The sequence below is a fragment of the Cynara cardunculus genome, unplaced genomic scaffold (genome assembly GCF_001531365.2).
Source record: "Cynara cardunculus var. scolymus isolate 2C unplaced genomic scaffold, CcrdV1 Un_Scaffold_1939, whole genome shotgun sequence".
In the NCBI taxonomy this organism is placed as follows: Eukaryota; Viridiplantae; Streptophyta; class Magnoliopsida; order Asterales; family Asteraceae; genus Cynara; species Cynara cardunculus.
In genome coordinates this window covers 75,958-89,496 of record NW_020200923.1, presented here as the reverse complement: position 1 = coordinate 89,496, position 13,539 = coordinate 75,958, and the positions used below count along the sequence as shown (strand labels likewise).

Genomic DNA, 13,539 nt, shown 5'->3' with positions numbered 1-13,539 from the left:
ATATTCATAAATGCCACGAGACTTCTCAATAATTACAAAATTGTCACCGTACAACTTTAGATCATTAGATCATATGCTTATAAAGTTGATCAATGAACATAAATTGGTCTTACGGGTCTCACAAAAAACCTTTGGTCTCACGTGAACCCAACCCCATATATATAATATATATATATATATATAAACTGAAAATAATGCCATAGTTATTGGACCATTTGTGATCAATAAATTACTTCAACACCAATAATATATATATATATATATATATATATATATATATATATAAAGTGAAAATAATGCCATTTTACACAAAAATACAAGAGAAGAATAATAAGAACTGTAAAATGTTGATGTGTTTAATAATGGTGGTTGCTCTTCATATCCCTAAAACCTAATTCTTACACCCCTCCATCTATCTCATTCCTTATAAACTTGTAATAAAATTTTAGAATATATTACATTTTTGGTCCCTACATTTACTAGAAATTATGAATTTCATCCCTATAGTTTGTAAATGTATTTCTATTTTTGTTTCTTAGGTTAATTACTACTTATAAGTATAAGAGATTAAACTAAAAACAAATTGTAAACCGAATGAAAAAGACAATAAAATTTAAATCATAAGAATAAAAACAATAATAAACTATAAACTATTAAGGATGAAAATCATAATTTCAATAAACTGTAAGGACTAAAAATGTAATTTAGTAAAAAAAATTATTAACAGAAATGTGAAATTAAATGTAAAAATAGAAAAGAAAAAAACAAAAAAAAAAGAAAGACTTTTAGAGAGAGAGTATGAAAAGAGTGAAGAGTCAACCAACCGACCCTTTTTTACTGTAAATCTTTTTCTGATTGTTTTGTATTTGTAAGGCTTCGAAGGCTCCACACACATTATCTCCTTCTTCTTCACCCCCCTCTCTCTCTCTCTCTCTACAAATTACAAGAAATCTTTTTGTTTCTCTCTCTCTCTCTCTCTCTCCCAGCTCATGATCCAAAACCCAAAGTCAAGCATGCAGATAGCTCCTCCATATCCCACACTTAGGGTTTCTCTACACTTCTTCCTTTCTTAGAGAGAGAGATAGATAGATAGATAGCCACAAAACCAATTCATCCAACCCATTACTGGTGTCAGAGAGAAGCCCCCATTTTTTGATGTTTCTGTTCATAGAAAGATTTGATTGTGTTTCTGATGGATTTGTGTCATGATTGTTGAAAAAGGGTTGAATCTTTGAACTGGGTTTGGGCTTTTTCTGATTAAAAAAGTTGGGTTTTTTTAATACAAGTGAAGTGAAATTTCATGAGTTTTGGGGGTTTTCTTGATAACAGTCACGGCGGCGGCGACGGTGGAGGGAGTGGTGGTGGTGCTAGAATCGTCGCCGATATTCCATATCATATGCGCGGCGGTGCTATGTCCAAATCCATGTTCTCCTCTCCCGGCCTGTCACTTGCTCTTGTAATCCTCTCTCTTTAATTTCTTCTAAAACACATAAATTTATACCGCTAATGGGTGGTGTCTGTGTGTGAACTGATCTACTTTTTTTTTTCCAGCAAACTACGATGGAGGGCGGTGGAGGTGGTGGTGGGGTTGGTGAGATGGGAAGAATGCCGGAAAGTTACGAGACTAGCGGTGGAGGTGGCGGTAGAAGGAGCCGTGAGGAGGAGCACGAGAGTAGATCTGGCAGTGATAACATGGACGGTGGCGCCTCCGGTGACGATCCCGATGCCGACGACGGAAAACCACCCAGAAAAAAAAGATACCACCGTCATACACCTCAACAAATCCAAGAACTTGAAGCGTACGAATTCAATCTTCTTTTTTTCTTTACTTTTTTTTTCTCAATCAAAAACGCCAATTTAGCAGACATTTCATCCTCTCTTTTTTCAGATTATTCAAAGAGTGCCCTCATCCTGATGAAAAACAACGACTGGAACTTAGCAGAAGATTATGTTTAGAGACTCGACAAGTCAAGTTTTGGTTCCAAAATCGTCGTACCCAGATGAAAGTAAGAACAAATTTTCAATAAATTTGATGTTTTTAATGATAATTATGGCAAAAAGATTCAAACTTTGGTTTCAAATTTCGATTTCATGTTCACCAGACGCAATTAGAACGGCACGAGAACTCGATTCTTAGACAAGAAAACGATAAGCTCCGAGCAGAAAACATGTCGATTCGAGAGGCAATGAGGAACCCAATTTGCACGAATTGTGGTGGTCCGGCAATGATCGGTGATATCTCATTAGAAGAACAACATCTTAGGATCGAGAATGCCCGATTAAAAGATGAATTAGATCGTGTTTGTGCGCTCGCCGGAAAATTCCTCGGCCACCCCATCTCCTCCATGGCTCCTCCCATGCCCAACTCGAGTTTAGAACTCGGTGTTGGCGGGAACCACTTTGGCGGTGGAGGCCGAGTCCTTAGTTCCACCGCCTCGGCATTGCCTTTAGGACCACCGGATTTTGGTGTCGGGATTTCCAGTGCATCTTCGGTTCCGTCTTCAAGAGCAAATAATAACGTGATGGGAATCGATCATTCTCTTGAGCGATCGATGTATCTCGAGCTTGCTTTAGCTGCTATGGACGAATTGGTCAAATTGGCTCAGACTGAAGAGCCTCTTTGGCTTCGGACCTTGGAAGGCGGCCGTGAGATTATGAACCAAAATGAGTATTCACGGGCTATTACTCCGTGTATCGGGCTGAAACCGAATGAGTATGTTTCCGAGGCCTCGAGGGAGACCGGAATGGTGATCATTAATAGCTTGGCTCTCGTTGAAACGCTCATGGATTCGGTAATTTTGCATCGATTATCTTATCATTGATTCGCCCTTTATTCCCCCCCCCCCCCAATTATGATCTAATCTTCGATCTTGTTTAATTAGAACAAATGGGCAGAAATGTTTCCATGTATGATTGCTAGAACTTCAACAACAGATGTGATTTCAAATGGGATGGGAGGAACCAGAAATGGTGCACTTCAATTGGTAATTTTTGGCTCGAAATCTCGATTTTCTTTCTTGTTACATAGCCTGCGATCATCTCGCTAATTTGAAATCTAATCGTAGATGCACGCCGAGTTACAAGTTTTATCCCCGTTGGTTCCTGTCCGGGAGGTCAATTTCCTCCGGTTTTGCAAGCAACACGCGGAGGGCGTGTGGGCCGTGGTCGATGTTTCGATTGATACGATTCGAGAAAACTCATCGGCTTTCTCGAGTTGCCGGAGGCTTCCTTCCGGTTGCGTTGTTCAAGATATGCCCAATGGCTATTCTAAGGTAATATCGAGTCTACTTTTGACTTCATAAAGTTCGACATTTACATCGATTTTTCAGTTTCGATAGCTCCAAATGTGAACTCATTCATACAACTTTCTATGGACTGATGTTATTGTCGCTCCTTTTCGATAACTATATCGATTCTTATCGGTTCCGAAGTTAAAACCTATCGGTTTGACCTGAGAAAGTCAAAATTTGAACCTTCTTTAGCATTTATGGAGTTTAACAAGTAGGTATGCTTGGCCTTGGTCTTTAATGAGTTTGTTGACATATCTTATCACTCAAAACCTTGAATGCTTACCTAAATGTACAACTTCTAATGCACAACATACAGTATGGTATGCATAATGTACAACTTCCTTTCCGAAGCTCTTGCGGTTTCTTCTTGTTTAGCATTTGATGGTATAAATAGCCTCACTCGAGACCTTAAAACGTAGTTCGTAAATGTACAACAATAGAAGCACGAGGTACAAGTTCTTCATCGAAACTTCTGCATCTGTGACTTCACTTGTACTCCCTCGGAGCCTTGAATCGTAATCTAGTACCCAAATGTACAAGTTTTTAATGCATACAGTACAAGTCCTCCCCGAGCCTCGTGATGTGTGTGTCGTCTATCTCGTCTAGTGATTAATCACATAAATAGGCACACTCTCGTCGACAAGATTCATCTGGAGATGAATTTAAAAACACGAAAACGAAGGTTCTGAAATGCTATTTTATTCGTCTTAGATGCTGTTTTTGACTTATCGAAGCATCGGTACTCCTTAAATCAAGCATACGAAATCGAATTCGATTAGTTTATGTATCGTATCCTGCAACTTTGCATTATAATATTGAACAGAAACATCTAACTGCTCGATTTTCCGAGCCTTGAGACACATTTATTATTCAAATCGCCTTGATCCCGATTACTTTTAGTAGTTAAAATCATGGGTTGTATTAAACAATTGGTTTGATGTTTCTATTCCTATTTTTCTGAGTTTCTTTCTGTCTTGTAGTCCAATCCTCTTTGACTGTATTCGTGTCATTTTCTTCGTATTTTATTGCATAAATCTCCGTAGAACGTTTTAATATTCGTATTTTCGGGTTTACGAGAATTGATAGTTAGGTTTCTATGAATATATTATGTCTCTCATCGAGCCAATTTCCAAGATTTGTCATCTACGCTTGATTTGAGTTCAATAATTATTCATGAAAATACATACCCCCAAACACACACACCCCCACACACACGTTGAGTACGACCCCGGAATCTTACTCTGTTTCAAAAATAAGTGTCCATGTTTCTATTTGAACTCCGTTTTATACGTAAAAATGTGTTGGAACTCGAGTATTTTAAATGTACTTGGTATGTTTGTTTCTAACGAGTTTGCCGGGTATTGAAGGTTACGTGGGTGGAACATGCGGAATATGACGAAAGTGCGGTGCACGAGCTTTACCGGCCGTTGATCCGTGCCGGGATGGGGTTTGGTGCGCAACGATGGGTGGCCGCCCTACAACGGCAATGTGAATGCCTTGCCATTCTCATGTCGTCCGCCGTGCCTTCTAGAGATCACACCGGTACGTATACCTTTTTCGGAGTGTGTAAAATATTATACAGCGAAACTCGTACTCCTGGTGACCTGGTTTTTTCAGATGGTACAATGTCACATGAGTACGGTACACCTTTTTGTGAAATGCAGCAATAACAGCGAGTGGGAGGAAGAGCATGCTGAAACTAGCTCAACGAATGACAGATAATTTCTGCGCTGGTGTTTGCGCGTCCACCGTGTATAAATGGAACAAACTTTGTGCAAACAACGTCGACGAAGATGTTCGAGTGATGACAAGGCAAAGCGTCGATGACCCCGGTGAGCCACCCGGGATCGTTTTAAGTGCGGCCACTTCGGTTTGGTTGCCGGTGTCACCTCAACGACTGTTCGATTTCCTTCGTGACGAACGGTTGCGGAGCGAATGGGACATCTTGTCCAACGGAGGACCGATGCAAGAAATGGCCCATATCGCCAAGGGCCAAGATCACGGCAACTGCGTCTCCCTCCTTCGTGCCAGTGTAAGCTTTCTATGTATCTCTCGATACGTTTACATAGAACAAATACGTGTTACAGATTGTATTTTTGTTTGTTACGTTATTTATTTAATTATTTATATATGGGCATGATTGGGTGGGGGGAAAAGTGGTAATATTACCAAAAAGGACAGGGGCGAAAGGGTAATTTCGCATGTGTAAGGAAAGAGTAGGGGTCTATTTCAGATCTAACGTACAGACTGAAAGGTTTGTATTTTGTTGGTATTATTATTGTTATTATTTTCATCTGAAAGAAAATCCAGAAAGTCAAAACACACACACACACACACACTGTGTGCATGTGAGAGGGGACAGTAGAGACCTTTCTAGGTTGCAGACCGTACGTCACCGTTTTGGTTTTTGGGAAGTTTTCCGAAGCAGTTGACTCAACTGGACAGCGACTACACAATCAATCACCATTTTTTTCTATATAGATATTTTTTATTTTTGTTTATATATGATATAAATATATATATATTTGTTACGAAAAATATACAAAATACATGTTTTAAAACAGAATTTAAATACATGTTAATTGTATTTTTGTGTTGCAGGCAATGAATGCCAACCAGAGCAGTATGCTGATTCTACAAGAAACATGCATCGATGCGGCTGGGTCGCTGGTAGTGTATGCTCCGGTGGACATTCCGGCCATGCATGTGGTGATGAATGGCGGTGATTCGGCTTATGTTGCTTTATTGCCGTCAGGGTTTGCCATAGTCCCGGATGGGCCTGGTAATCGTGGCGTGTCGGAGACTGATAATGGTGGGGTTGGTGGAGGCAGTGGTGGTGGGGCTGGTGGATCTCTATTGACGGTTGCGTTTCAGATCCTTGTGAATAGCCTTCCTACCGCTAAGCTTACGGTGGAGTCGGTGGAGACGGTTAATAATCTGATATCGTGTACGGTTCAGAAGATCAAAGCGGCCCTTCCATCTGACAGCTAAATATTTTATGGCGTTTTAGGGTTTTTGAGACACGGAAATTATTGTGTATGATCGATAACGATCCGTCATACACCATAATTTCCATGGTGGTTTATGGTGGCAGTCCGTTGTTTCGATGGTGTGGGATGGTGGTGAAATGTGAATGATAATAGTGTTATTTAAAGAATTTTTGGGGTGAGTCAAGAACGAACCGTGCTCGTCAACCGTTGCTTTGCTGTAAGAACCGGTGAGTCGGTCAAGTCATGCCGGTTCTTTATAGCAAAGCAATAGTGGTGGTTCGGGTATTGACTCGGTTAACCCGATTGGGTGGAGTCGGGTCTGGTTGGATTCGATAACGGGCTATGTTGAAGTGTGATATGAAGGGTATTTTGGTCTTTCTTTTTCTTTTCTTTTTTTTGGTATGGAAGGCTTACTCATGGGGTTTTGATATTATGGCTAATCTTAATTTGTGGATTATTGATTTCTCTGTTATTTTTCTTCTGAAATAAATCTAAACTTATTTTTTTATTTCTAAATATTTCGTAAGAAAATTCCAATTGGTAAGGAGATGTATCATGTTGTTGATGTTGAAAACTTTGTGAATATAAATACATTTGAAAGTTCTGAAAGTGGTAATTGATTGGTTTGTATTTTTATTTTTTAAATACATAAAAAAGGTAAAAAAGAGTTTCCTATACATACACATACATAAATAGATATAGAGGTTTGAGATCATGTGAGACCAACTTGTTTTCATGAGACTCGTGAGACCATTTTTTGCACTTAAAACTTTACAGCATAACGCTATTTAGGTAACTTTCACAGTATTTTTACTATGAAGGCTTGGCTTTTTTTACCTTCACAACGTTTTGCTATGAAGCTTCAAGTGTAAAAAGGTGGTCTCATGTGTTTCACGAAAATAGACTGCTCTCCCAACCCTATATATATGTATATGTGTATATATATAGGGAAAGATTCAAACGAGAACATCTTAATTTTACGAGAATGCAGGAACACCTTTTTACTATAGACAATCACATGTGATACTAAATTAGAGACGAAGACGATTTTCGATGCGATCTTGGTTGTGGGCCAAGGCACCCTTACACCGCTAAGCCGCCTCACAAGTATTATCACATGTGATAAGAGTGTTGTTGATATGATATTATAATCCATTAAGACCATTACATGTGATGCTAAATCATAAACGCAGACAACCTTAGCCACGACCTAAGTCGTAGAACACGTCGTTCGCACATCACAGGGTCTCCTCAAGCGTATTATCACATGTGATAAGAGTGTTATCACTTTATTGTAAAATGAAGGTGTTGTTGTTTGAACCTCCACACACACACACACATACACACACATATATAGTTAGTTTATTTGTTAACTATGTACTTGATGTCAACTTTATGAATCAATTATGAATTTTAATTTGTTTAATCTACGGACTAAAACATCAGTGTCATTTTTGTAAGTAAAATGAACGCATGCTATATCGTAATGAACAATAGAGAACAAGGTAAAATTGGAAAAGATCATAAGCTAGCTTTTATATGCACTAATTTCGGTTCTCGAGAATCTCTCTACTGTTTGGAAATCGAAATCGATCACATTTTACTTGTTCACTTAGGATGTGTTTGGTGTCTAGACATGACATGACAGGACAGAACAACTGTTCAGCGTTTGATAAGATAGAACTGGACATAACAGAACAAGTAAAATGACCAATTTATTCTTAATTAGTTGTTCATTTTAATTAGTTTATACAATCTATTAAATTATAATAAAATAATTGTTTTTATAATTGAATAAAATAATTGTTTTTATAATTGAATATATCATTAGAAAGTTTTTGTCAAAATAATTTAAATACCACCAAATAAAAAGTTTATGTAGTTTCCAATTTTTTATTTTTATCTCTAATCTACATTATTTTTATTATTATTAATATATAATAAATTACATAAATTAATAAATTAATAAAAATATAGAAATCCTATAAAAATAATATTTTGAGGATAGTAAAATGAAAGTTTAAGAAACATAAAATAGAATAAAATTTTTTTAAAGAATAAATAAAATGTAAAAAAAAACCGTATTTGATGTTTTAAAAGAAAATTACGTTTTATTTTAAGGTTATATTGGCAAAACATAAGTCTGTTCCACCTTGTTCCATGGGATAGCGGTGGAACATGCCTGCACTCTGTTTCACATAAAAATCATGTCAAACATGGAACATTGATCTCTGTCTTGTTCTATCACGTCCTGTCTACTGTACCAAACGCTCCCTTATGAACGACTTATTATTTCACCAATGAACATTTATATGATAGCAATAAAAGTCGGTAGTTATGAAAATTGTTCACTAATTAATCTTTGATTGATTATTTGTGTATTAATGTCTCTGGTTCACGTATGGACATCTTACGAATTGGGTTCATTAATTAACGTTATGTAAAACTGGGTTCATTAATGAACATATCATTCAAAATACCAGAAACGAAGAGATCATCTGAATCATTATGTTGAATGTAACTGTGCTCATTTTGATCATCCATCATTCAAGTTAATTTGAATATAATCATTGAGAATCTTGAAAATGATGATATAAATATCATCCCTAAGAGCAAGTAATTATTTATTTTTGTAACATCTCATTTAATACAATAAAATAACTTACAAATGAAAAATACCCATATACCTTTAATCATTGACTCTATAACATTTGAAGTAACCATGACTAAAAAATGATTCTGATTGGTCCAACGAGTTCATAAAGTTAGCACGACTTTTTTTACTTAACAAAAGATCTCCCCTCTCTTTCTATGTATACATACATAAGATTGGTGTGAATTTGTCGTGAATTTGAAACTTGAAAGTCATTCGAGGACATGTATATGTTTGCCAACAATATAAGGAGTTTGTTTATCGGTAACTTAATGGAACCCACAGCTTATTCAATCAATTATGTATGATTGTTTGATAGTGGCTTAATGATATAGAAGTAGTTTATTCAATGAGCTTCACGGGGGAACTTTATGTAGAAAACCAAGTTTTTTGAAAACCTTCCCCTCCCAAATAAATATTAACATTGATTATATTATTAAAATATTTCATTCATCTAATAAAATATCATCTCTCTCTAAATATTTATTTTCAAAGTTTCTTATTAATCGAAATATATTATAATTTAAAGACTTGTTATTTAAAAGATAGTCATAATTTAAATATAAATAATATTATCTGCATGAAATTAAATAATACTGTTAAGACTTGTTGTTTAAAACGCATTATCGTACATGTTCTGCATTTTCTTGGAAAAAAAAATGTTTTACATAAATTAAAGTACATTATATTCTACTACAAATAATTCTATTTTCATTTACTGTAAAATATTTGTACCATTTCTCATATTTTTCAACAGGATATGGGGTTCAATTTATAAAAATTTCATTATCAGACTGATGTACTCGTACTAAAACAAATAATGCTGGAGATATGGAAAAAGGTATATGTAGGGTCGATTGTCTGCTTTGCTAGGTTGCATGATGTGAAATGGATTCATAGGCAGGTAAAGTTTTTGTCGGTCGTTTATACTAAAAAAAAATACTGGATAGTAATTAACGATCATGATGAAATTTTGCATAAAAAGATTATTTTCATCAGCTTCATAATTGAATTTCTACTGAATTGTTTTTTTTTTATCAAACTAATAATCAATTTTTTATAACAAATACTGACCACGAAAAAAATGTAACCTTGTTTTATTTATTAAAACCACTAAATTCTTGTGTGTAAGTGTTTACACACGTACACTAGCATTTCATGTGGTCACACGTTATGGTTTTTCATCATCATAATATCACATACGTCATGATTGACATAAACGTAACATTCAAAATAATTGTAATACAAGAATCTTTCAATTTTGCAAATAGTTAGATATGTTTCGGTTTTTACAGAATTATGAATCGAGATGCACGTCCTTTATTCAACATTTTCTAGAACTGACCAAACAAAGCTTGTCAATTCGATCTGATTTCATGGTTTTAATACTTTATTTGATCATGAATAAAACTAAATTATTTTAATAGATAATTTGTAATACGAGATAAACGAGTATAAACTTAAAACCCTTAATATGATGTTATAAACCTTGTGGAGTTAGCTCACTAGAATTGTCCTTACTAGGAGTGCTCAAAAACCCGACCAACCCAACCCATGAGCACCCCTAGTCCTTACTGTTCTCCAGGGTCCTCAGATTAATCGAGATGCGTACAAGCTCGCCCAAACAATTTACACGTAAGAACCTGTTCCATGAATCCAATTTGCATTTCATCTAGGAAAAGCCATCATTTCCGCAAACAAGATAATAAGCTACCTTTTAGCTTAAAGCTAATCATCGGCTAAAGCTATGTATAACAAAGTAACTGATGAACTAGTTGCTGACAGATAAGTTAGTTAAGTAGTTGTGGACTACTAAATTAGCTGCTAACTGATAAAGTAATTAAATTTTGTAAGAACAAGCTGAAAAGACAGACGATAACGTAAAATTTCTTAAAATGACATGTTGAAAAATTAATTGAGAAAACACAAGTAGGACATTTGGAAAAGAAAATGGTAAAAGATGGAGAAAAAGCACCGTAGGGTTAGCTTATTTCTCAAGACTCTCATTCTTTTACAAACCCAATAATCCGTATAGGCTTACAATTAAACCAGTTTTCATTGTTATTTCATATATGAAAACAACAAATGTGAAAAAGCATTGTTTTATACAGTATTTTGTCAAAAGTGTATCTGAGCTTTTTACATATGAAACAACATTGCATTTTTACACGTACTGTTTTCACATATGAAACAACATATAGAAACCAATTTAGAAGTTTCTATGATTTAATGGACTTTTAAATGATTCTCCATCTAACTGACATATAAAGGATAAGTCATTAGTTCCAGTCTCCTTAAGACCACTCCAAATTTTACTAATTGGTAATAAACTTGAATGTGATTATGGTTAATGTAAGGGGTTGTTTGTTTACCTTTTAATAGTTTCATTAAGAGGCAGCATTTGAACCGTTAAGAGGTGAATCTTGGTTGGCAAAAAATATCTGTTTCTTAATGGTTCTAAAATCATCTGAATGATTTTGTATCCTATGCATCTCTTAACCAGTCAGCGCCCTAATTTCATCGTAAACAATTATCAAACGATTATATTTCATTTTGCACTATATCATGAAAGCCTCTTAATCATTCTGCACCAAATCATTCAGCAACTACCAAACAACCTTTAAGTATATACAAATTATTTAATTTTCACATAAAAAATGAATAAATGAAGTGGAGGTGGTCGGATGGTAAGGGAATGGGGGTGGGGTGGTGCAATTAATGTGAAATGCAGTGCAAGAAGGTGTTTGTTGGTCGATGGGTGTATCTTGGCTTCATCCATTTAATGCACTCTCTAAACCGTCCAAAATCTTTTGTTTCCTTTCTTTTTCACTATCAGTTATCTCCTTGTAAAAATTACAAAATAGCTGATAAATTAACTGATACTTAGAAATCTAGCTGATAAAAAACAATACACAGTTTAAGAAAATAATTAAAGAAACCAGTTAATCATAATCATAAACCAGTCTTATGAATATTTTTTTGATATGATAACTTTACAATCCAAAATATAAGAAATTACAGTTTTTGAACAAGCTGAGTTTTTTAAATACGCGCTTTGACTGATCTACTAGTTTAAGTCGGTGGAGACACTAGATTTTTTTGATTCCTTATGAAACGATTCGTTAGTTGTATGTACAATAGATACCAACGAATGAAATTGGAGGATGACTTTTCTTAAATGATCAATATTCAAAGTCGTGAAAAACGACTTGGAATTCCATGTAAAGAATATGAATTTTGGTATGTGATTATACTGTCACATGATGTACTCTTATTGAAAAATAAAATCTGACTTGACGAGAATCTTAGATGTTGAATACATAGTACGCAATCAAGCAATGGAAAATACTATTATCTGGTGTTTATTTGTATTTTAGAAAAAAAAAAAATATTTGTCTATCCAATTATAAAAAAGTGGTAGCATAAGTATTATACAGAGTTAAATATGAAAAAACCTTGCTCCAATGCGCTCACTAAATTAAATTCAGTATTTCCTTTCATACATGTAAGAAACTCCCTACAAAGATTTCAGATTATTTTATTCAAAGTAATAAATAATGTGAGACATAATATGACGGCAAGGTCAAGCCTCAAGCTTTACGAGTTACGACGAGACCACGATGTTGCTCAAGGCGTGCCCTAAAACAACATATAAAGTGGCAGTGAAACCAAACCTTGGTGCCATAATGCACCGTAACGAGTTATATGAAACCATCATTGTATTATGTACATACATGCATTCTTATTTTGTTTTATTGAAAAAAAATAAAGAATTTATTATTAAAATAATATAGATTTATTAATATTTAAAATATAATTGTCATAACAATGTATTATTCTCTCTTTCACATCTATACTATATTATAAAGCATTTGACAAAAACTCTCAAACACCATTTTTTATGCATGAAGTATTGTTTATTAATGCATATTACTTAAAATTCAAGATTACAAGTAAATTATGCGTAAGTACAACTTATTAAAGCTCCATGTTTGAATTCGTGTAACTAACTGCAGATAAACATAATCAAATAGAGGATAAACATCTCATTTTAAAATATAAAAAATTTAAAATATAATTAGGATAATTATTGAGTTAACAGAATACTTAATTATTATTTTTTTTAAAAATATTATTAAACCTAAATTAAGTTACTTCGTTAGAATAAATTAAATTATAATAAAAATTTTGAATTAAAAAAGTACACAAATAAAAACTTTTAATTAATTAATTTGATACTAATATTAATATATTTTTTGTAAATTTTATATGATATTTTCAAATTTATATTTTATTAAAAAAACATTATTGCTTTCTCAAACTACATAAAAATCATATTAGATCGACATAGATAAAAAAAAACAAAACAAAACATTAAACTCGAAATGTGTCTTGATGCATTACACGTATACCTTTCTAGTCAACTTAAATGTAGAAAACATAAAATTGAAGATACTCTTTAGTCGTTACTGTTTCGGCGGTGACCGTTACTTTTATTTATTTATTTTAATATATATTTTTAATTTTTTGATATGAATTATTGAATAAGAAAAGGACAATAAATTAGAAAGAAGAAAATTGTCATGTTGTTGGCACAAAAGTTTAA

At 34.3% G+C, this 13,539-nt stretch overlaps 1 protein-coding gene across 1 annotated transcript; it reads left to right on the top strand.

The window, feature by feature from the left end:
- The first annotated feature begins 962 nt into the window (after nucleotides 1-962).
- Nucleotides 963-6,467, top strand: LOC112502797 (homeobox-leucine zipper protein ANTHOCYANINLESS 2-like). The gene is made up of 9 exons (XM_025106804.1): nucleotides 963-1,456; nucleotides 1,552-1,799; nucleotides 1,889-2,006; nucleotides 2,103-2,792; nucleotides 2,883-2,984; nucleotides 3,066-3,272; nucleotides 4,658-4,832; nucleotides 4,955-5,322; nucleotides 5,892-6,467. Exons 1-9 carry the CDS (start codon nucleotides 1,301-1,303, stop codon nucleotides 6,279-6,281), a joined length of 2,454 nt encoding a protein of 817 aa, XP_024962572.1. The 5' UTR covers nucleotides 963-1,300; the 3' UTR covers nucleotides 6,282-6,467.
- The last annotated feature ends 7,072 nt before the right edge of the window (nucleotides 6,468-13,539 follow it).

Bases quoted from the DNA above. Each gene is read 5' to 3' on its own strand.
- LOC112502797 (XM_025106804.1), top strand. From the start codon at position 1,301: ATGAGTTTTGGGGGTTTTCTTGATAACAGTCACGGCGGCGGCGACGGT. The intron at 1,800-1,888 runs GTACGAATTCAA...CTCTTTTTTCAG, and splicing joins CAAATCCAAGAACTTGAAGC to ATTATTCAAAGAGTGCCCTC. The intron at 3,273-4,657 runs GTAATATCGAGT...CGGGTATTGAAG, and splicing joins TGCCCAATGGCTATTCTAAG to GTTACGTGGGTGGAACATGC.